The sequence below is a fragment of the Peromyscus eremicus genome, chromosome 1, assembly GCF_949786415.1.
Source record: "Peromyscus eremicus chromosome 1, PerEre_H2_v1, whole genome shotgun sequence".
NCBI classification, from domain to species: Eukaryota; Metazoa; Chordata; class Mammalia; order Rodentia; family Cricetidae; genus Peromyscus; species Peromyscus eremicus.
This window is the reverse complement of record NC_081416.1, coordinates 71,742,803-71,766,937: the sequence shown is the minus strand read 5'-3', so window position 1 is coordinate 71,766,937 and position 24,135 is coordinate 71,742,803. Positions and strand designations below refer to the sequence as shown.

At 41.8% G+C, this 24,135-nt stretch overlaps 1 protein-coding gene across 5 annotated transcripts in view; it reads left to right on the top strand.

Annotated features, from left to right (window-relative positions):
• The first annotated feature begins 1,526 nt into the window (after window positions 1–1,526).
• Window positions 1,527–24,135, top strand: part of Plekha1 (pleckstrin homology domain containing A1) — a 49,281-nt gene continuing 26,672 nt past the window's right edge. For 4 of the 5 annotated variants that reach the window (XM_059265630.1, XM_059265648.1, XM_059265639.1 and 1 more), the window contains exons 1-4: window positions 1,527–1,639; window positions 12,826–12,986; window positions 17,098–17,154; window positions 18,396–18,441. In XM_059265630.1, coding sequence (XP_059121613.1) covers window positions 12,846–12,986; window positions 17,098–17,154; window positions 18,396–18,441 — 244 coding nt within the window. In that variant the 5' untranslated portion in view covers window positions 1,527–1,639; window positions 12,826–12,845. Of the gene's footprint in view, window positions 1,640–12,825; window positions 12,987–17,097; window positions 17,155–18,395; window positions 18,442–24,135 lie in introns of those variants that run through there. The other variant, XM_059265665.1, reaches the window with a different exon arrangement.

Below are 24,135 nucleotides of genomic sequence, written 5' to 3'. Positions count from 1 at the left end.
TTCATCTACTGCCGTGCCTTCCCCGCCATGATGGACCATACCTTCAAGCTGGGAACCCAAACAAGCCCTTCCTAACTTAGTTGCTTTTCTGGGGTATTTTGTTACAGAAATGTAAACAAGCACTCTGTTTAATATGTCCTAATTACTTCCAATGGAATCTTCTAGGGCTCCAAGGGCTGAAAAGCCAGACATTTCTTTCAGATCTTCAAGAATCGAGGGAGGTGGGCTCCAAAACCTGGAAAAATCAGACAGGTGGCATCTGGATTTCTATGTGAAAACTTCTTTAAAATGCCATCTACCTATTCAGATACATCGACAAAAGCCCAGTGAGTGCATGGACCAAATAAAAGTGTCTGCTCTGGCTGCTTTGTAGACTCTTCCAGCCGTTATGTAGATGAAATGAGTCTGCTGCTCCGATCCTAAGACAAGACAGATGGTCCTCAGCAAGGCGGTGCAGCTGAGACTTCTCAGAAGGCAACATGCTGATCATCTTGGATGTAAAGCAGCTGGCGAGGAGGAGCCAGAGAGTCAGCACAGGGCAGTTCGCCAGTGCGTTTTCACCTCCACCCTCTCATCCAGCTCTGGGACTAGCATAACCTACGGGTTGTTTCACGTACGCGGCAGAGGAAGGGTGTCATGAGAAGTGTTGATAAAGATTTTCTAGGGAGAGGGCATGCTCCACAGCTGTAGAGCGAGGATAGGAAGAACACAAAACCCTCAAACGTTTCAGAGTCTGGACTGTGTCACTCACTGTGAAAGGTGGCGCATCAAATTATCTCCCAGTTCTTTGGGTGTTTGAATATTTCTCCTTCTTCAGGTTTCAGCTCAAACACCTCTTCCTCAGAGAACTTTGCTGGAGAGGATGTCCTCTCTGAGGAAGCCTGGCTTTCCTGTCTCTGAACCCTACTCTTCTCTCCCACGTATTAATATCTATAAAGGATTGTACTTTTTAAAGGGCTAGCTCCCCTTACGAAACACAGACTCCACGAGGGCAGAGACTTCATACCCTGTAGTTGCTCAACAAATATGTTGAGTATTTCTAAACATCTCTCTGAATGGGTTTTGACCAATCCTTTAAATTCTTTGGCCTCTTACACTATTAACACCATTGTAAGGATGAGGCGAAATTGCATTTCGAGAAAGAAATGTTTATGAGTGGAAAAAACAGTGCGCTTCTTGAACCAACTGCGGGGACCGCTTGAAAATTATCTGCAAAGGAACCAAGCCTATTTTTAAAGATCCCTGCGCCTCGCAGCTCTAGGTGATGACATCAGAGAACCCGGAGTTCCACGTCCCAAGCCGAGCCTCGTGGTCCTCGAAAACTGCAAGCCCCAAGATGCAGCGCGGCCCAGGGACCCAGCGCCCCGCGCGCGGAGGCGAGCCACCGCCCTAGAACTAGGAAGACGCCGGATTCCTTTGCCCGCCACGCCGCCGGGCGCGCGCGGAGCCTGCCGGGACTTGTAGTGCCCGCGGCTGGGAGTGCCCGCTCCGGAATCTCAGTCGCCGTCTGGTGGGGTAGAGGCGGCGCGTGCACGCGTGCGCAGTGCGCGGGCGGGCCGTCGTGGGCGCCGCTCCCGGCAGCTGAGTGCCTGAAGGAGCCGGGTCCGCGGCGGCGCGGGTGCTCCGGGCGGAGGCCGCGGTAAAGTGGGGCGCGAGGCGCGCAGCTCGGGTGTGGGTGTGTGGAAGGGGAAAGCGGGGCGAGGGACGCGAGGCTGAGGCGAGTGTGAGGCGGCCACCGGCTGCTGAGGGGGCGCGGGGCCGCGCCTCGTCCGTCGCACGTCCGCGGGAGCGCGTGCACCTGGGCGAGGCCGGGCTCACCTGTGCACGGGCTCCTTTGCGCCCCGCGGCCCTCCCTGCGGGTCCCCGCCGAGGCCCACAGCCCCTGGTGTCCTCGCTCTCGCCGCCACGGCTCGGCCCCTGTCCGGGATCCCGGTGACGACGCCTGTCGGAGCGGCGCGGCTCCTGGGCCGTGTCCGCCTCATCCCTGCCGCTCGCTCCGGTACAGCCCGGCTTCCCCGCGTGTGCGGACGGCGGGTGGCAAGATTGGGAGTGCCTCGGGCAAGGTCACGCGGGTGGGACCCGAACCCGGGGCTCGGGACTTGGAGGAGGGTAGCCTGCGTGGGGGAGCCGGCTCTGGCCGGCGGGGGGTCCCTTTCAGATGCTTTCTATGGACCCTCCCGGGAGAGCGTCCGGGAAGAAAGTGGTGTCAGGTTGAAAGCGCCCTGCTGGTCGTGGTGCGCCGCCGTTGCTAGAATCCCCGTTCTGCTACGACACCTAGGCAGAGAGGGCCAAGTCAGTTCAGAAAGTGACTTGCTGTTTGGGGTCAGGTCCCGAGGACAGGTTTAAGGAACAGGTGGTTTATGGCATTTCGTTTTCTTTCGCCTTCCCATCCTTTCTAATACTTGCTTGGATGAGTTGACTGTTATCTATTTTAATAAGATTTTCTGTACTCTGATGAAGTCGTTGCCCTTTGTAAATTAGTTTTCTAACTAGAAAAGCTTATTTCCTGTGTGCTTTATGACCGGAACAAATAGCCCACTCCAAGGTTTATACCATTGTCTTTTATCTTAAAACTGTAGAGCAGTCTGCTTTATTTCCCTCCTAGGAGCTAGGGTCCATGCTTTCTGCGTTGACTGCCACTGGAAGAATCTCCTGCGAAGTTTAGGAGAAAGTTCAGTGACTCAAGCTTTGCGGGTAAAAATGAAAAACCATTTTTAGTTTACAGCTGGAGTTGAGGAACTATTATTTCAAAAATAGTAACATGCATTTTGAATACAGTGCGTGCGTCTTAGTTTTCCTTACCAACACACTTGTGGCAAAGCATTTTTCCCTCAAATTTAAATATTTCATATTTTGTACTAACTCTTAGGGAAAGTTAATTTTTTTTTAAGAGCAGGGATATGTTTAAACAAGATATTAAATCAGGCAGAATTCAAATTAATAGTTTATTCATAGTGTTATAAACCCTACAGTGTGTCAAATGACGTTTCTCCTGAAAAACCCTGTGTGGATGGACATACTGTGAATCTGCTTGTAGTAAAGCCACTGCAGGGAAGCGATGTGGACATGTTGCCTTCTATCTCCCTTATCCTGTTCACTAATAGTTTCACTGTTGCTGTTGGGGGAAGAGGAGCAGGTTTGTATCTTCTTTTCTGTCTGGGTTTAGCAGTGTAGCAAAATAGGAAAGAGGTGCTGTGTACATCTGTTTGGAGACTGAGACAGTGGGACAGGATAAGTATACAATTGTGAGGAAACGGCCATGAGTTCATAAGCAGGAAGGACCTTTTTAGAAGTATTTAAGGATGTTAAGAATAGCATTGGATTCTTTTCTTTAAACAGTTGTTGTGGGCAGTATTCAAAGATGGGATAAGATGCTGTGGGCAGTGCCCAGGAAGATACTTGAAAAACGTAGAAACTTACATCTCTATGTGGACTTTTCTACTGAAAAACTGACTTCTGGGCCTAAGGCTGAATGAAAGTTCTTTACTATTACGCACTAGTCAGATTGCAAATCCCACTTTTCCCCCCTGTATAATTTGTAAGCCAGAAGGAGATCTAAGAAATAATTTGTGAGTATGACTTAAGTGGGACTTTGTCATGGGCATGTTGTGTGGCGTGCACTTGTTCTTGTCTGAATAGCTGTCATGTAAGAATGAGGAAGATGGCTTTTTGGTAGACTGTAGTGACTGGACAGATGTGCTAGTAGCGGTCTGCTGTGACTGAAAAGTTTCAAGAGCTGCTGCGGTAGTGATGCTTTTAAGCACCCAGAGGACGCCAGCTGTTAGCTGAAGATACACAAATAATCACCTTCCATATGCCCAAGCAATGCATTTTTTTTTTTTTTGGCATATCAAGACTTATTTAAAATTTCAAAAATTATTTCCAGATCTACAGTAATGAAATAAGATTGGTTCAGTACGAGAGAAACATCAAATTTTAGTTTTGTCAGTTAATTTATTCATTTATTCCTACTATTTATGAGTATGCAGCAGATTGACTTGTGTATGAAATTACTTCATGTGGCAGAAACGTTAAGTAGCTTTAGATGTTTGCTTATAATACTCAGTTGCTTTTAGAAATACTTGCATGGAATGTTTTCATATAAGAAAAAGACATCCCATTCAGGCTGCCTTTAAACTCAGCACTTGGGAGGCAGAGGCAGGTGGATCTCTGTGAGTTCCAGGCCAGCCTCAAGACAACCAGACTCAAGACAACCAGAGCCACATAATAGAGAGAACTTGTCTTTTTTTTTTTTTTTTTTTTTTTAAAAAAGACATCCTGCTGATAACTTGCTACATAACTGGGACTCTCTTACAATTAGAGTAACTGAACAATTTAAGAATTAGTCGTTTTCCTTGTAGGTTCTGTGTGATTCCTAGAATATATTTAAGTGAACATTTGTTTGATGAGCCATTGGACAAATTGAATAGCTTTGATTGGAAATGATAGTGTTTTGGCAATTTTTATACCACACTTTCTTTGAACTGGAATTTTTCTTGAATGTAAAAGAAAATTAGAGTCATTTAGAATTCGAGTGTTTTTTAGAATAAAATGCTGTTTCCAAATAAAACTCTTAATTTGACTTGTCAGTCTGATAGCTTTACACTCCAAAAGTTGTGATAATGCCCTTAGGCAACCTTGCTTCTTATAGTTTAACCAGTGAGTTCTTGGTTCTGGATTCTGTTTATCCTCTTCTTGAAGAAAAGATAGTTGTTAGCAGTGCCAGAGTTAGGAGTGATCTCAGAGGACTTCTGATGCAGCTTTTTAGCAGGTATAGTAAATCCTCCCTGAGAATTTCCATGTCAGGAAATTCCCATTACTAAGGGTGGTTATGCAGGTCCATATGCCGTTAGATTATTGAGAAGTCTGAGCTAGTGACAGTAAATGTAAGACAGTTTTAATGTTCACTATTTTCAGTTGTGCTTGAAGGATCTTTCTCTTTTTCCCTCATATCCCACGAGTAATGATAGTTTTTCTATCAATACAGCTATTAAAAGCTCAAATCAGAGCCGGGTGTAGTGGCATACTCCTTCAATCCTAGCCCTTGGGAGGCAGAGGCAGGCAGATCTCTGTGAGTTCCAGGATTACCTGGTCTATATAGTTCCAGGACAGCCAGAACTACATAATGAGACCCTGTCTAGAACTCCCCCACTCCCCCAAAAAGCTCTAGTCGAATCTGTTCCAATTTAAAGCATCAGTCTGATACTCAGTTTAGAACTCATTTCCTCTCTTACCCAGAGTCTGACTGCTCTTGGGATACAGAGGGAGTGCTGTTTGCTACTCTGTAACCTTTTGCTGTTTGTCTTTGGGGATCTGCTTGGAGAGGGACTGGTCAGAAGACTAGAAAAATGCACTTATTCCTTATCTGTTTCTCCTTAATGGTGGCAGGTCTGAGACACAAGCTGGTTATTTCCGGTGAGATTTTGCACTCCCTATGGCACAGTTTTGGTGTATGAAATTTCTGTGGCCAAACCTTTTCCGTTCCTCACCTTTCCGTTCCTCACCAGCTTGTTCCCTGTGGGGATGAAGAGGGTTAAGGATCCTTTTCTCTGTAGTCAGGTTTTTTGATAATGCCGAGACTACTTGAGTACCGGTATGCCTACAATTGCCACACAGTCCACTGGAAACTCACTTCTTTGCTTGTAGGCTGCCCAAGACTGCCTTTCTGTGCCCTGCTGCTTTTATTAAAAAAAAAAAAAAAAAATTTTTTTATGCTCCATTCTCATTGTTCCCTTGCTCAGGGAGGCAGAGTCTGTTGCTTGGTCTCGTATGTAGGCTGAAACTGAATTGGAAGATGCAACACCAGTCTCCCTGTCTCCTAGGCATTCCAAGTTGTAGTGAATAGAATATCTTGGAGACCCCTACCACTATTATGTGGTGAACACTTTCTGTCTTGTCTTGTTCTCCCTGAAGACGTGGAACACTTCTTTTCTCTCTCTCTCTGTCAGTTGCTTCTATTGAAGAAAAGGGTGTTAAGGTGGTATTCCGAGTGCAGAGCCCTGAGAGCTAATGTGACAGGTAGGTAAAAGCCATGCCTAACTGTACAGATGTCTGTACAGTGTAGACTCTTTGTCCACAAATTGAGCCACCCATAGACTGAAAGGATTTCATCTGTTCTAAGCATGCACAGGTTTTTTTCTTGTCATTTTGTTATATTAACATTTATATATCTGTACACATGTATTTATATGTGTTCAGTGTTGTGAGTAATCTAGAGGTGCTGTGCAGCAGAAGGAGAAGGCATGTGGAAATACTGCACCACTTCACATAGGCCTTGAGCAGCACAGATCGTGATGTCAGTGGGGGTCCTGAAACCCATCCCCATGGGTAAGGGAGAACAACTGAATGTTTCTGCTTTGTCTGTGTGGGATTCTGGTCCTTAGAGCACCTGATTAACCAATACTATGACATTCTGTGGAGGTCTTTCAGTATAACATTTACATTTCCCTTCCTTTTTCTTCTTCTCTGTCTGATCTTTGTTTTGGGTCTTGCCTTGCTTTTTGGTTTCCAACTGATGAGATGGCAACTGTGAATGTTAATCTGTGACTGAGTTTTAAATCCACCTATGCCTTAGTACATGTATCAAGCTGAAAAATAGGTTTGAGAAGGTGGGTTGTAATCATGTAATTTTATGTTTTTCCTGATACTTGCTTTACTGAGACTATAAATTCAGATGTGAATATAGTAGTGGGGCCTTTTTCTTTCTGTCAACTAAACAAACCAGTTAAATCTGGTACATGACTTTTTATCTGATGAGGAAAAAGCAGCTTTGTATCTGGAAACCCTGAACATTTGATGCAGTAATTATGAGCTACTTCACACTTCATTCAGAAGGGAGTTTGTGAACACCTTCCACCACGCTGTTGTAGATTTTGAAGAAACAGCAATGAGTTAACAAAAACAAAAATCCCTGCTCTCATGAAGGTTGCATTCCAGAGTGGGGAAATAGACAAGATGCAGGTAAAAAAATAAGTCCTCACCTGCTAGATGTCGATATGTGCTAAAGAGAAGAATGAAGCAGGGAGGGGGATGAGAAGTGGGTTTGGAGGCTCTGCAACTGTAGCTTAGTTCTTAGGGATGTCTTCACTGAAGGAAGTGAAGTTGAGCTAAGAGGCCCTTCCCTGCCCTCGGCTGGGAGCTTGTTTGGTTAGTCTGATGGCAGATGAATGAGTGGGTGGGTGGGGGGTATACTGGGACAGCAGGGAACAGATCTTTGTAAAGGCCCTGGTTCTTACTCTGAGTGACTTGGGATCCTGTTGAAATGACAGTGTTTGAGAAGCCTTGGATGAACAGGAAGGTACTGGTGACTGGATTTAATCCCAGAATTTCCAATATAGTTGGTCTTGAGGGGCTAGAGTCCGGCGTCATCAGGCCATCCAAGGCATCAGGGTTTTCAGAGATTCGGAGGTAATTTTACTAAACAGCCGAGGTTGGCATCCACTTTACTGCAGCTTTTTGAGTAGTAAGAGATACTATGTAGTGTTAGGGGACATGGGCTCCCCTGATTTGAATCCTGACTCCTGCCTCTTCCCAACCCTGTGGCCTTGGGCTATGATTTTCTCATCTGTAATATTGTTATAAGGATTAAACTAATATTTATTTATAACAGCACCTAAAAAGAGGTAAATGTCTGTTTTTATTGAGTAAACACTTGAATTGTGTTTTATTAAATTATGGGATCGCTTTGATTGCAGTTTTGGGCTTTTTTTTTTTTTTTTTGGTTTTTCGAGACAGGGTTTCTCTGTGTAGCTTTGCGCCTTTCCTGGAACTCACTTGGTAGCCCAGGCTGGCCTTGAACTCACAGAGATCCGCCTGGCTCTACCTCCCGAGTGCTGGGATTAAAGGCGTGCGCCACCACTGCCCGGCTGATTGCAGTTTTGGGAACTGGTTGCAGTGGGGCAAAGACTAAAGAAGCAAGGCAGTCTATGCAGTAATCCAGGTAGCAGCAAGAATGGAAAATGGAAGGAATCTGTATATATTTAAAAGATGGAACCAACAGGGCTTATTGATGTATTGGACATGGAGTGAGAAGGGAGAACTTTAATCAAGTGTGACTCTGAGATACTTTGCTGGAACTATTAGAAGAAGGGCATGCTGGTTTTCTTAGATGGACAAGACAAGAGGGTCCAGTTTATGAGGGGAGTGTCTAGGTTCAGTTCTGTGAGTTGGAGATGTATGTTAGGGAAGTAAGTGGATTCTATAGTGTGGGCAGTGTATCGATGAGTCTAGAGTTCAAGCATGTTTAAAACTGAAGGTACCAGTCTGGAACCTTTACTATTTAGACATGTGAAAGTGAGCTCACCAAGAGACCAGGTTTAAATAGAAATGAAGCTTTAGACCATACCATCATTCACAGGTCTGGGAGAGGAAATGCCCCTGCGGATTTCTGATGCTCTCTAGGATGAAAGACAATTATAATTATTTCATTTTTAAAAGAGGCTTTATTTAGCTATGGTTCAGTATAATTCATCTGCTTAACATACAGTTCATTGATTTTACCAAAATTTTGAATATTTGTATCCCCCCCTCCAAAAAAAAAAAAAACCCACATACCTTCCTATCCTCATTTTCTCATTTCCTGCCCACCCTCCTCTCCTGTAAGTAGACAGCTGCTAATCTACTTGCTTTATTCTGGATATTTCATACCAGTAGAATCGTACAGTGTACTCTACTGAGAGAGGAGCCATATCCATTAAGACCAAGTTCCTGGATTCATTAGATTTTAAAACACTTGGTAAAGGTGGGGCTATAAGATCCCTCCATTGAAAAAATACATTTTCCTCTTTGATTAGTAAGAAAACTGTAGGGTGATATTTTGAAGTTATATGATTAATTTTTCTCCCTGACATTTCATCTGGTGGTTTTATAAAGTTCATTGGAGGTGTTTACATCTTCTCACTCAGTGGTGGGATTACACACAGTCATGATTTGCTTTTGCTCTCGTGTTTTCAAAGAGTTCACATAATTTCAGATTCAGATACATTGTAGAGAGGTTTCTCTTTTCTGTTTGCCCTTTTTTAGGCTCTCAGGCTACAGTGCTTTTCTGTGAGGAAGCATACAAAGTTTGCTTGTATCTTTTTCTATGCAATATCTATTGGTGTCTGACTCATTTTTTTTGTTGAACTTTTGGTATATTTTCCTTGATATTTCTTGGCACTGAAAAGTAGCCCTTTGTGGAATAAGTTGTAAACACATTCTTTTGACTTTGATTAATGCATATTAATTTTTGCCATTCAAATTCTTTAAAAATTACTTGTAGTTATTCATCAGTAATTTCCTAAAACTGTTACTGTTTTATTTATTTATTCATTTGTTTATTTATTTATTTATTTATTTATTTATTTATTTATTTATTTATTTGGGACAGTGTCTCTTTCATAGCCTTAGCTATCCTGAAACTCACTTTGTAGATGAGCTTAGTTTTGAACTCAGAGACCTGCTTGCCTCTGCCTCTCAAGTGCTGGGATTAAAGACGCATACCACCACACCAGCCTCAAGATTGCTATTAACCTTTAAATTTGCTTTTTGATATTAATCTTCCCCCTTTTTCCTTTTCGAGACAGGGTTTCTCTGTGTAGTTTTGGTGCCTGTCCTGGATCTCGCTTTGTAGACCAGGCTGGCCTCGAACTCACAGAGATCCTCCTGGCTCTGCCTCCTGAGTACTGGGATTAAAGGCATGTACCACCACCGCCCTGCTCACCCCCACTTCCTCAATGGGTCTTGAGAGGTGATGGTGATGTATATAGCCTATTTAGTACTGAGCTCTCAACAGTTACTATTTCTCGGCATTTTGGCCAGATAAGAGCCTCTGCATTAACTGTGGTTGCCTTCTGCAAAAAGGAACTTCTTGGTCCTAGGCTTCCAATTGCACTAGTCTGTGAGTTTATGATAGTTTGACAACATGTCCATTTAGGGCAACAGTGGTATAGTAAATTCTCCCTTTGGACTCTGGCCTTTCCATTAATGGACTTTTGACCAGGTTATAACAGATGTGTATTCCTTCCTGTGGAGCAGGCCTCCAATCCAATTACAAAGTGGTTGGTTATCCCTATAATAGTTGGCTACAGTTGTTCCAGGGGGCATATCTTGCCTGGTGCTCAGTGTTGTAGCACACAGGTCTACAGGTGGATGAAATCTTTGATTGTTTTTTTTCTTAGCAGCCTTTATAGCACCTTTCAGCACTATGAACTCAAGCCAGCGGGGAGGGACTCTACAACTCAGTTCCAGCTTGATTTCTCTGTCCTGTAGCCTGTAGACCTTAGAGCTCTGATAAGTGCATAGTTTGTATTTCACAAGTAAGGTACAGAACATTCCATTTCACCCTAAATTGACCACTTGAAGTCAACCTCTTCTTCGCCTAGTGATCTGTTCTGTCTCCACAGCATGTTTAGTTTGCCTTCTTTCACGTAGCACAGTACAGATGAGATTTCTGTTGCTCCGGGCATCTGTAGTTCACCCCTTTCCAAATGTAAAGCTCCATTGCACCGGCTAGAGCGCTGTGCTCACTCAGCAGCAGGTCAGTTGGGTTGCTTCTGATTCTTGACACTTAGGAGTAACAGTTGCTTACAGAATTTTGAGTGAACAGACCTTCATTTGACTTGGATAAATACCTGGAAGTAGAATTTCTGGTTTGTATTGTATTTATTTTTTAACTTTATTAGAAGCTGTTGCTAACTTGTTTTTCAGAGTTGGTAAACCATTTTGCATCCTAGCAGTGTGTATGAAAGTTTGCTTGTCTCTCATCCCTGACAGTGGGTATTAGGTGCTTTGTTAGTTTGTTTGGGCTGTCCTAGGAGGCGTTAAGAGCATCTCAGGGTTGTTTTTAGAAGTCTGTCATATTTTCCTGAATAATGATGAGCATCATTACTTGTACATCTTTGCTAGCTGAACTGATCTGTTAAGTTTTTGCCCATTTTACTGTTGTTTGTTTTATTCAATTGTAATAGTTAACAGCTCTTAGATATCAGTTATCTGATAGAGGTATGCTGTATTTGTTCTCCCATGTTTGTGGCTTCTTTTCCTTTATTTTTTGCACTGGTGGGGCTAGAACCTACGTTCTTGTACATGCTGAGTGAGTGCTGTAACACTTTTAAAGATTTATTTTTATTTTATTTGTGTGGGTGTTTTGCCTGCGTGTGTGTGTGTGTGTGTGTGTGTGTGTGTGTGTGTGTGCTCACCATGGGCATGCAGTGCACAGCAGAGGCTGAAGAGGACATCAAATCCTCTGAAACTGGAGTTACAAACAGTTCCGAGCTGTCATGTGGGTTCCGGGAATTGAACCGTGGTCCTGGAGGAGCAGCCAGTGCTGTTAACTGCTGGGCCATCTCTAACTCCTCCAACAGGTTCAATCTGTAGCTCCTCTTTACTTTCTGAAGAAACTGGATTGTGTGTCCTTTTGTTTCCCAGTTTTTGCTGGTTGAATTCTTGTGGAGCAGTTGAGAGTATCTTCCTGTCGTCTATGTTTCTTGTAAATTGGTAGTTGAATGTAGGAGAATCTAGTAACTCAGTCAGATTTAGATAAAATCTTTTCTTATCATGTTGGTTTCACGGGTGATGTTTGAATGTCTTCCATCAGGAAATACGGATACCTGGCCCATCTTTCTTTGTTGTTTAGCTGTTTATTCTGATTCATTTTATTTTGAACAGTTTAAAGAGTGCTTGATAGGAGTCTAGTACCTAGGAATATGTGTTTAAGCATATATTCCTGCTGTCTTTTGTTTGTTTGTTTGTTAGACAGGGTCTCTTCACCTATATGGCTCAGGCTGCCCGGGAACTCTCTCTGTAGACCAGGCTAGCTTTGAACTCACAGAGATCTGCCTGCCTCTGCCTCCTGAGTGCTGGGATTAAAGGCGTGCACCACCACTGCCAGCCGCTTCCTGCTATCTTAGTTAGAAAGCTCACTTCCCCTGTCAGTTTTGACTGAGAAGTGAAAATACTGATGCCTGTTCATAGGATCTCTTTGAAGATTAAGATTATGCTTAGAAGAGAACCTGCCACAGAGGCTAGCATGTAGCACTGCTCAGTAAATGTTAATTATTGTGTAAATTTAAAAATATTCTGCAGGATTAGAGAGATGACTCAGAGGTTTAAGTGTGTACTGTTCTTGAAGAGCACCCAAGTTCGAATCCTAGCACCTGTACCAGGCAGCTCATAACCTCTTGTAACTGTAGTTTCACGAGATCTGGCACTGTCTTCTGAACTTGGCACCTGCACTTGCATGTGCACATCCCCACACACAGATACACACACACACACACACACACACACACACACACACATATCAGTCAGACGTGGTGGCACATGACTTTAATCCTAGTACTCAGGAAGCAGAAGCAGGAGGATCTTTGTTAGCTGGAGGCCAGCCTGGTTTACATATTGAGTTTTAGGCCAGCCAGGAATACATTGTGAGACCTTGTCTTAAAACAAACAGAAAATAAATCTTTTAAAAAAATATTAAAACCATGAATAATCTTAAAAGGTAGGTCATCTTGATTTGTGAGGAAATTAAAATTTGAATGGCTAATTTTTAGCACACTTGGTTTTATTTTAGGAGATCAAGTGAGTTATTTAACTGAGTAGAATGGCTCTTCTTTGTTCACACCAGTTTGAAGTTGGATTTAGTGCACATTTGTGGCGAACTTAAGTCCTAAAGTGCTTTCTGCCAGTGTGTCTGATGTTGGTGTGAGTTCTTGTTCACTAGTCTCACATACATTGGAAAGTGTGCTGCCTGTGGAATAGACTGTAGTGTAGTCCAAGTCTAATCTTGGTGTTCACATAGAAATTACTTCTTTCTAGGAGCTTACTGTTACTGTTTTCATTCTACAGTGTAATGTTCAAGCCCAGAAATGCCTTATGTGGATCGACAGAATCGCATTTGTGGTTTTCTAGACATTGAAGAAAATGAAAACAGTGGGAAATTTCTTCGACGGTATTTCATCCTGGATACCAGAGAAGACAGCTTCGTATGGTACATGGATAATCCACAGGTTTGTAAAAACCAAAGATTACTTTATAACATTATGAAGAAGTTATATCTATTACAGTATTTGATATAGATTGTGAATTTGAAATCGTACATATTTATATTTATTTCCACTGGTTTAACTTTCTCCCCCTGTTGGTACCTGCAACCTGTACTCTTGTTTGAACTTCAGAGGGTAAAATTAAGTTTATTTGATTGAAGTTAAATTTTTTCCATGCATATGTATTTTTTCCTCTTGGAAGTACTTGGCTTGTAGAAAAATTCTGAGTAATCACAGATTTAAGATACTCTGCTTAAGACTATGAGCGTTACCATTTGGAAAAGCTACTGAAATGACTTGATACTCTCCGGCACATGTAGTTCTTTGATCATGTGAGTGTTAGTCATTGTGATGAGTCTGTGACTGAAATTGACTTTAATTTTGTTGTTTTCTTGCAAATTTTTGGGATAGATGTAAAAAGTTGAAAAATAGAACACTATTTTTAAGGGCTGAGAGTTGGTTCGGTGAGTATAGGCACTGTGGCAGGTCCGAGGACCTGAGCTCTATTCCTGGAATCCATACGGTAAAAGGAGAGAGCAGACTCCCAAAACTTCTCTGACCTCCGTACGTGAGCCATGATGTGCACACCCTCGCTTCTACCCTCCTGCCCCAATAAATATAATATACATTTTTTTAAAAATCCCAGTTTTAAGATCAGTGAGAGACCTGGAATTAAAAATTGTCCGCTGAACAGTTGAAAACTTCCTGCCTGTGGAACTCTTTATTTCAATTCAAAATTATTCTAAAAGCTAAAAATGGAGGTATGTGCTACAGTGGAGTATGTGGAAAGTAAGGGATGAGTCTGGCCAGCTTCTTACCCAGTGTGTTGGACTGGGATGGAGCAGGAATTTTAGAAAGTTTACCACGCTTCACATAATCAGAAATAAGTCCCCTGTAACTAGTCTCTATTCTTCATTACCTGTACTGCTATGATAACGTGTAGGTATTTATTTATATAGACTGTGTAGGTATTTATTTATATAGACTGGGGGTTACAAATGACCTTAGTATTAGTTCAATCTCCTCAATGAAGGAAAGCATCTCCCTATTCTTCAGTTTGGTTATAGCTTGAGTGACACATGGCTAAAAAGTACGTATCATATTTGAAATTGTCAGTTATTATTTTTGTCAACTAAAATCCAGTTCTTTGGCTCTTCTCATCAGTCTTGATTTTACACTCTGATTCTCTACTGTGTAGGTTTAGCCCTTTATTTACAGGCAATCTTGGAAATTTAGGTGGATGGGATGGGTTATATTTTAATTTAGTTTATATTAGCTATGTACACACTTTGTATGATGAGGCTTTTTAGAGGGCAATAGCATTCTCTGTCACTGTCCATGCAGAGCTTATTGACACTTAGTTTTATGCCTTTACCTCTGGGTCTAAGGACCTTTCTTGGGAGGCAGTTACCTGGCTCAGCAGCTGCATGGTTATTATCTTCATTTACTTGGTCTGAGTCAGTGGGAGAAATAACAGGGCAGCAGAAATCAAAGGTTTGTGTTGATTTCTTTTCCTCAACATGTGAATCAGATTCTTGTCTTTTATCGTCTTGTGTGTTTAGCTGGGACATGAGTCCCTCAGAGGTAGCACTGAATCCTCTTTGCAAGATCTCAGCTATTGGTTCCTGCAGAGCCAGGGCATATGTTGTCAGTGTTTCTCCTTGATTGGCCTCTCTTTGCAGAGGACCTTACATATGGTTCTCCTGAATTCTCCATAAAACTCTTTGTTATTTTTTTTTATTCTTGTGCAAATTCCTCTTAGAATTCTCCCTTTTACCAAAACTTTTCACTTAACACAAAGATAGATACAAAATGAAGTGTATTTGTTACCATGTATGAAACACAGACTTGGAATCAGAAAAAGGCATAGTTTAAAAAAAAGCAGAGGGAGCTGACATACTAGGGATGGTAACATTTAAAACTAACCTAGAAGATTGGGTTTGACTTTGGCCTAGAAGTGGAGAAGTGACGGTTCCTGGATTCAGAGTAGCAAGGGCAAAGGAGTCATCGTAGGTGTCTGCAGTGTGTTTGGATTAATAGTCTGTCTTGGCAGGGAGGTGTCTTCTAAGCTTTGCACTCAGCTGGGTCCTTTCACAGAGACTTTTGTGCATAAGGGGGCAGTGTGTAAGGCAGGTGCAGGTGATTGTCCCAGCTATACTAAGCTCAGGCTATCCCACTGAGAGCTCTTCCTTTTCTTTTCTTTTCTTTCCTTTCCTTCCTCCCTTCCTTTCTTTTTTTTTTTTTTTTTTTTTTTTTGACAGGGGCACAAAAAGCCCAAGCTGGTCTTAAATTCTATAGAGCCAAGTCTGGCCTTGAACTCTTGATCCTCCTTCCTCTACCTCCTGTGCATTGGAATTACAGGTGTGGAACACTATACCCAGCTCACATGAACTTTTTTTTTCTTTTTTGGAGACAGGGTTTCTCTGTATAACAATCTTGGCTGTCCTGGAACTCTCACATGAGCTTTTAAAAAGACATTTGTCCTTTTTGTAATTAGTGTATTGAGTTTCCTGAACATTGTATATAAAGTCTTTTTTCAGTCCTTACAGTTTTCTTTCTAGCTTAAGAGAACTTTTTAAAACCTTATTTCTATCAGCCAGTATAATAGTCATCAATACCAAGTTTGTTTCATCTTTAAATATAAAGACTAAGACATACATCTTCTTGAAATCTTGCTGAAACTATTAGATTAAGCCATATGAGATTGCAAATTTAGAGCCATTTTGAATTACTGAGAAATAGAAACTTCAAATGGTTTCATCTCATTGCGTATGTCCAAGTGCTTAAGAGCTTTGGTTAAAATAAGCAGTTTGTTTCATCTCTCCCTGGGGAGCCACTTCCTTTTTTTTTTTTTTTTTTTTCTGCTTTCTTTGCCACTAACCATCAGTTTAAAAATCCACTCTAGTCTATTATAAGAACTCATTTTGTGGCTATGTTTTGCTGAGAAAGTTGATAATGATACAGAATTAATGAAGTATCTATACTAGGAAGGGAACTTGAAGAGACTTGAAAAGTTTCGTATATGGCAAAATGAGCCAAGGAACTTAAAAGTGTGCACAGCACATTTCCATTTAAAAAGAGTATCAGTTAATATTTTTGAAAAAAGCATTAAAGTAGATTATAGCATAGCACTTAAACCATTTAAATGATGTGTCCTCTGGCTCTTAGACTCTTTCTGCCTACTCTTCTGCTGGGTTCCCTGAGCCCTGAGAGGAGGGATTTGATGGAGAGATCCTGTTTATGGCTGAGTAGTTAGTGTCTGGCTGTGGGTCTCTGTATCTGTTCCCATCTGCTACAGGAGGAAGCTTTTCTCAGGATGGCTGAGCAAGGCACTGATCTGCTCCCGGCCTGGTGTCAAAAGGCCAATATTTTTAAAGAGATGTATTTGATAAAGAAGTTTTACTAGATCAATGTAAAAAAGAGTTTTTTTAAAAAAACTTCTTACAACTGTATTTCTTTAAGTCTCTAAATATTCTCCCATTGCTTTCATAAACAAAATTTGATCTTACTTACAAATCTTGATGTTCACAAAAAAGAATATTAGTTTAGCTACAATGAGACAGACAGTTCTTTAGCTGTAGAGTACATAGTAGAGCAGAGTGAGACTCAGCTCCTTATCCCAGGTGTCATCTTTTTGTTTTGTTTCACTTTTTTGCCTGCAGGGGGTGGAACCTGTGGCCTCACAAATGCTAGGCCAGTGCTCTACCACGGAGCCACACCCACAGTCCTACATTGTTATCTTTTTTTTTTTTTTTTTTTTTTTTTTTTTTTGGTTTTTCGAGACAGGGTTTCTCTGTGTAGCTTTGCGCCTTTCCTGGGACTCACTTGGTAGACCAGGCTGGCCTCGAACTCACAGAGATCCACCTGGCTCTGCCTCCCAAGTGCTGGGATTAAAGGCGTGCGCCACCACCGCCCGGCTACATTGTTATCTTGATGTCAGCTCTAGTAAATATGTAAATTGAATAAAGTATATTTGTAAAGTGTTGTTTTAAAATTTTTCAAATGTTTTTAGTATTATATTATAAAATACATAAATAATGCTGGGTGATAATTGTATTTTAATATATATTTTTAGAACCTGCCTTCAGGATCATCACGGGTTGGAGCCATTAAACTTACCTACATTTCAAAGGTAGACTCTATATATTATTTTTAAACCTTTTTTGTTGTTGTTCTTTATTTGGTGTTTCTAAGATAAAAATCTTAACTATGCAGCCCAGGCTAGCCTTGAATTCTCAGTCCTCCTGAGGGCTGGGATTACATGTGTGTACCATCTTGTGCAATTCTCATTGTGGTCCTCTCATATGTGAATTCCTGCCCCCAGGTGGTAATGTGGACAGAACAGAGTAGCTTCTCTGTCATTTAGCAGTGATGCTCAGTTCCAGTAATGCTGAAGATTGTCCCCACTTACTGTGTCTAGAAGTTCTTTAAGTTGATAAAACTGGAAGTTGTTGCCTTACATCTTTTAAAATGGGAGATTGTTCACGAAATGAAGTATTAGCTCAGTGAAACAGGCAAGGGGTGGCCACTGTTTCCCCTGCTTCACCACGCCTAGTTAAACTGTAACCCTTTGTGTAATGCTTCTCCTTCCACTCTGTCCTGCAGCTTACTGTAGTTTGGATTGTACAGTTTTATTGCCCCACTTTAGGTATGCTATTTCCCCCTAGAATTTATTCCTAGAACAAACTTCATCATGTGAATTTGTAGTTGGGATTTATCAGGAACTCCAGACTAGAATTTATTTGGAAATACAAAATATGAGTCCTGTCACTGGGAACAGCCCAGCAGAGGTCATGAATAGGGTCTGAGGGCGTCTTACTCAGAGGGATGGTACTGACGTAGTGTGGCTAGCTGTTTCACCTTATGAGTTGAGCTGTTCTGTGTTTAGTGAGTAGGAGGTTGAGTGCCCTCTTGATTTCTCAAAGAGATTAAGGCCTTCTGGAGTTTTGAACTCTAGATAAACAAGCTTGCAGTCCACCGTCTTTACTTGCAGTTGGCTGCCAATGTAGAAATAAATTTGGGATACCCGTAGTTTCTGTATGCATTGAGGGCATGTTGTCTGTCATAAGAGTATATGTGTGACATGACGCCTCCAGGTGCACTTTTGACTTCTTCACATTTCCTGGAGTAAGAAGTTCATTCAAAGAAAATGTGGAAGTATTATTTGTTTTATAGTACAGCTGGGACCCAGATTCTGTATCTAATTTGCTATCTTTAGGTTGCTTTTAAATTTTAATTTCAGATTGGTGTGCTAGGTGGGAAGTTGTACATGTGGAAGATTGTATAGTACTTGAAACTGAGTATTGTAGCATGTGGAGGAGTAACTCAGACCTCTTTTTTTTATTTTTATTTTTATTTTTATTTTTTTATTAGGTTAGTGATGCAACTAAGTTAAGGCCAAAGGCAGAGTTCTGTTTTGGTAAGTAGCCATATTTACATTATTTTGTCTTCTAAATGATACCATTCCACCAACTTCCTCTTAGTTCTTTTTAAAAAGTGTGTGTGTGTGTGTGTGTGTGTGTGTGTGTGTGTGTGTCACAGCATTCATGTGGAGATCAGAGAATAATTTACAGTAGTCAGTTCTCTCCTTCCACCATGTGGGTTCAAAGGATTGAACTCAGGCTATCAGGCTTGATGGCAAGTGCCTTTTCCTGCTGAGCCATCTTTCCAGCCCTGTTATTTTAAATTAGGCGGATATATTATAAAGTAATACAGTCACAAGAAACAAACCTATGGCTTAATGGATCTCTAAGAAATTCCTTTATACCCATCATCCAGGTGAGGGAATAAAACTTTGACCCTGGCTACCAACCCCAAGTGCTTTTCCTCTTCTTATCCTGGTTATAACCTCCCCACACTCATGTGTAACTGTTAAGATCTCACCCAGCAATATTTCAGGTAGCTTTTAGCTCTGTACCTTATTTTCTTTATTGACCAAATAAATAATGCAAAGGACCTTGTCTTTTGCAAGGGAATGAAGTATTCACAACTTGGAGGCAGGAGGAACTGAGGATGTTAGATAAACTGTGAACAGGTGCTTAGTGAAGGCCTAGGGCACATTGGGCTGTGGGAGAATGAGTATTGGTGCCTCAAGGATCTCAGACTAGGTGACAGACAGATACAGTACCTGTCGTTATCATTCCAGCAGTCAGTAGATAGAGGGGATATAGAGTCAAGGGTGCCACCATGGATGAGGACACCCCGTGCTGGGGACCAAGTAAATCACTGACCACTTTTTACCACCAGTAAGAAGAAATAAGACCTCATGGGCAGAGGTGTGCAGCAAGGGAGAATGTGATGTAGGAACTGGAGGCAGATGCTGGAGGCAGAAGTCAGGGTGTGGTATGTTGACAAGCAGTGCATTTCCTTATTTTGAAAAAGGGAAGAAAGTAGAGTGCCTGAAGCAGACCTGAGGTGAATGAAGGTGCTGGCTCCATGCTTGGGAGTTAAGCAGATAGATGAGTCGTGTGACTTTTGAACTAATGTACTAAAGGCCTTCAACCTGAATGGAGCTGATATAGGTGAGAGAAGCTAGAGGAGCCTTGGAAAAAAAAGTACGGAGACTCGGAGATTTACATCCACCCAGGCAGATCCTGACTATTATGAATAGTGCTAACATGGGTTTGCAGGTGTCTCTGTATGCTGATTTCATTTCCTTAGGCATATGTCCAGAAGTGGCATGTTTTGTTTTTTTCCCTTATATGTGGAAATAAAATGTCCTGAAAGTAGAAAGGGCCAGGGAAGGAGAAGAGAACCTTCTTCTCTGCAGAACAGTGTGGAACAGGATGCTGGGGTGTGAAGCCTAATCTTGATTGTCAGCTTATGGAATTTAGAGTCATCATGGAAACAACCCTCTAAACATGTCTGTAAGGCAGTTTCTCGATTAGGTTAACAGAGGTGGGAATATCCACTCTAATGTGAGTAGTACCATTATATGGGCTTGAAGAGGAAGTGAGCGGAGCACAGATTTATCATGCTCTGCTTCCTGACTGTGGATGCAATGTGACCTGCTACCTTCTGTTCCTGCTTGCACACCTCCTCTGCTGTGATGGGCTGTATCGCCTGGAAGTGTAAGCAAGAATAAACTTCTTTCCTTAAATTACTTCTGCCAGATATTTTGTTCCAGCAGTGAGGCAAGTAACTAAAACATGGAGCAAGAGAGGATCCAGGGAGGGTGGACGGAGTGGCACAGTAAAACCTCTGGCTTCTACAATTAATGTGCATTAATATTGAGAAATTTAGAGTATGTTAAGAGAATGAGTGGTAGGTCAAACTGAGAAAATTGTCGCCATCTCCATATGTTAAAGTGTGAAGGGACAGAAATTAAGACTGACTGGTATAAAAGGGGGACTATTTTTTTGGGGGGCACTATTTTACATCAAGTTGTTTTGTTTGTTTGTTTGTTTTCTGGAACTGAGGACTGAACCCAGGGCCTTGCGCTTGCTAGGCAGGGGCTCTACCACTGAGCTAAATCCCCAACCCCCTCCCCCTTTTTTTAAAAAGGATACTTTTGGGGCAAAGTTAATGTTAAAATTTTTTGCTTTCTTCTGTGTGTAGAGGGTGGCTTTCTTCTGCAGGTTGGTATTCAGATAGCAGCCACATATATCCAGTAAGAAAAGCCATTATGAACAGACTGAAGTTAGCCACTCAGAGAAGCTAGTGTGTGTGTTTGTCACTACTAAGAAACTTTTGTAAAAGTTATACATTACTGCAGATTAGAATTACAGTTACTAAATAAGACAATGTTTGAGAGCCTTGGAATTGAAGGGTATTAGGGCTCATCACCTAACGGAGAATTCTGTTAGAATGTATGATCACGTGCTTATTTTGTAGTGCTGGTTATCGAACCTAGGACTTGGGCATACAAGGCAAATGCTCTACCACTGAGCTAAATGCACCTCCAGCCCAAACACACGTATTTTTAACACTTAAGTAATAAACTCAACATTTGTAGTTATTGGGCCTAATTGGAGTAAGGTGATTTTAGTTGGAATCAAAGAGTAAGATGAGTTCATCTTTCTGTAGTCCTCTGCATCTGTCAGGAATACAGAAGAGATTCATAAAACAGTTGCTTTCAGAGAGAGATACTGGAACCCCGACTTCATTCTAAGTGCAGGATGTCTCTAATTCCCCTGAAAAGGGGGAAAAAGAAACTCAAACCTTGTCTTTGATAAAGGTAGGAGACATGAGCAGGTGGCCCTCAGTGTATAAATACGGAAGCAGATGGAGGAATAGCAGCTCACTTTGCAGAGCAGAGAAAGGGGCCAATGAAGAGCTAACTATGTCTGTACCCTGCCCCATCCCTCTCTAATAGGCTTAGGTAGTGGGGCCTGTTTGGGGGATGGGGGAAGCTACAGTGAAGGGGGCCTGAGAACAGGTTCTTTGTTTGGATGTCTTTTAAAACAAAACAAAACTCTAGTCTCTGTCTCCATCTGGCTCATGTGGGTAGCCACCCTTCCCCCAGCCCAGCAGGGAATGGGATGTGTGGCGTGTCCAGAAATAGAAACTAACACTAATCCTGGAGAAGGGAAGGAATGAAGCATGAAACTGAAAAGGAGGATTAAAGGAGAATCTGAATACTGAACAGAGCCCTATCCTGTGCAGCCCCAGGGAACCTGCAGCCAGCTGCAGCCAGCAGTAGGTGGGTTGAGCCTGATTACCCTCCAGAACTGAGGAATGGTACTGACATCTGGATATTTCCACTAGGGCCTCCCAACCCAAGAGGGTTCAACCATCCTCTTTAGTCCCTCTTTTAAAACAGTAACGGACAGCCCAAATTACTTAGTATTTGAGAATTATCAGACAGAAAAATAAACAAGTAATGCAGAACTCAGGAGAAAACCTTTTTTTTTTTTTTTTTTTCTCAAGACAGGGTTTCTCTGTATATCTCTGGCTGTCCTGGAACTTTCTGTAGACCAGACTGGCCTCAAGCTCAGAGATCTGCTTGCTTCTGCCTCTCTAGTGCTGGCATTAAAAGCATGAGCCACCACCACCCGGCTAACTTTAAAAAAAGAAAGGCAAAAAAATCAGCAAATTTAAAAAGCAGTAATAGTGAAATTGATGTGGCAATCTCACTTCTAAACTTGTAATCTCAGCATTTCAAGAGGATGGCAGGTCCCAGGCCACCAGCCTGGACTGCATACTAAAAAAAAAAAAAAAAAAAAAAAAAAAAAAAATCAAGAGTAGGAGACAAAAACCAAAAAAGTGAGAAAAGACCTGATGCATGCATGCCTCATCACCACCAGATCTGTGGCCACACTTGAGCCACAGCCATTTAGTCCTGGATCATGAGAGAGGGTTTTTGCTGCAGTTATGCCAATATCTGTGCTGTAGTTTTTATGCATTTGTTTTATTTGCTCTGTTGTAAAGATTTGAATAAAAGTGTACTCAGGTGAAAAGGTAGGAAGCAGACAAGCCTCTGAGGACTAAGGTTCATATGATACTCTTGCTTAAAAAGCTTGGCAGCCCAGAGGTGTCCTAGCTTTGTGTTTGTGGTATTCACAGCTTCTTCCTTCCCCTGTCTGCTCACTCCCCTGCATTGCATACACACCACTTTCCAGAGGACGATGATAAGAGAGGATTATTGTGTCCGTTTCTTCACATGCATTGGTACTTTTTCTCTGGGAAAGGACACGTGACATTGCTGATGCGTAGATAAGGAGAGCAGGACTCAGATGGGACAGTGTTTGGGAGCCCTGCATGAGTTTATCAGCCTTGCTGAGTCCTGGCTTCTTAGTTTGTAGCAGATGTCTTTGCCCCTCTTGCCATAAAATAAAAACATGAGAGTTTTTTATTCAAACCACAAGGTATATCAAGAGTTGTGTGGGTTTTTTGTTTGTTTGTTTTAGTTTTGGGTTTGGGGTGAGGGGCTAGAGATGAAACCCAGAGCCTGTGCATGGTAGGCAAACACTGAGCTACATATCAAACGTCATGGAGTCTTTTTAGTTCAGTTATGTTGGCCTCTTTTTTTTCCCCTTCCAAAAGACCCTCATATAAATATTACTCATTTAGAATTATGTGTATTATACATTTGCTTAGTGCCAGCAGTTGTAGTACACTGTTAGATTCTATTTATTTTTAAACTTACTATTTTATTTGTGTGTATTTTGTGTTTTGCTTGCATGTGTGTCTGGGCACCAGGTGTGTGCCTGGTGGTGGCTGTCAGATTTACCTGGGACTGGGATTACAGACAGTTGTAAATGACCACATGGGTGCTGGAGTTGGACTTGTGTACTCTGGAAGAACTGAGCCATTTCTCCAGCTCCAAATACTTGGATTGTAAATCTCTTCAGTGTTCTGAGCTGATGCTCCAAACAATATTTTGGGGAAGAAGTCACCATTGAGCTGACACTGGACAAGGTCTGAATGCATGCTATGCTGACTACTGGATGTTAACGACAGAAGCTATTTGTAGACAGATGCAGTGTCCTAGGGAGTTCCTAGTTATGCTGAAATACACTTAGGATACTTTTCTATTTTCTAGTGGTTCTCAACTTTCCTAATGCTGTGGCCCTTTAATACAGTTCCTCTCCTTGTAGTGACCTCAACACTAAAAATTATTTTCGTTGCTACTTCATAACTGTAATTTTGCTACAGTTATGAATCATAATTAAATATCTGTGTTTTCTGATGGTCTTAGGCAACCCCTGTGAAAGGATTGTTCAACCCCCAAGGGGGTCACTACCTATAGGTTGAGAACCACTGCTCTAGAAACATGCAGAAGTACAATTAATGGTGTGTTAATGTTTTTTACTTTTCAGATGAATTTTTCTGTAGCACTTCATAAGATATACTTTGACTTCTGGGATCTTCAACTTAGTCTAGGGAGCTGTTTAGAGTAACTTGTTCCCAGGCCCAATTTCAAAATCATGTGTTCCTTTGAGGATTTTCATTTCCTCCTTCTCTTGGTCATGTTCAACTGAGTGCTAGTACATTAATCATTCATTGATGGGGTGGAGACTTTTGGAAACTTTGTTTTGTTTCTTGGGTTTTTTTTTTGTTTGTTTGTTTTTTGTTTTTTGGTTGGTTTTGAGACAGTGTCTCACCCTGTAGCCTTGGCTGTCCTAGAACTCACTATGTAGACTGGGCCAACCTGGAACTCTGAGGTAGGCCA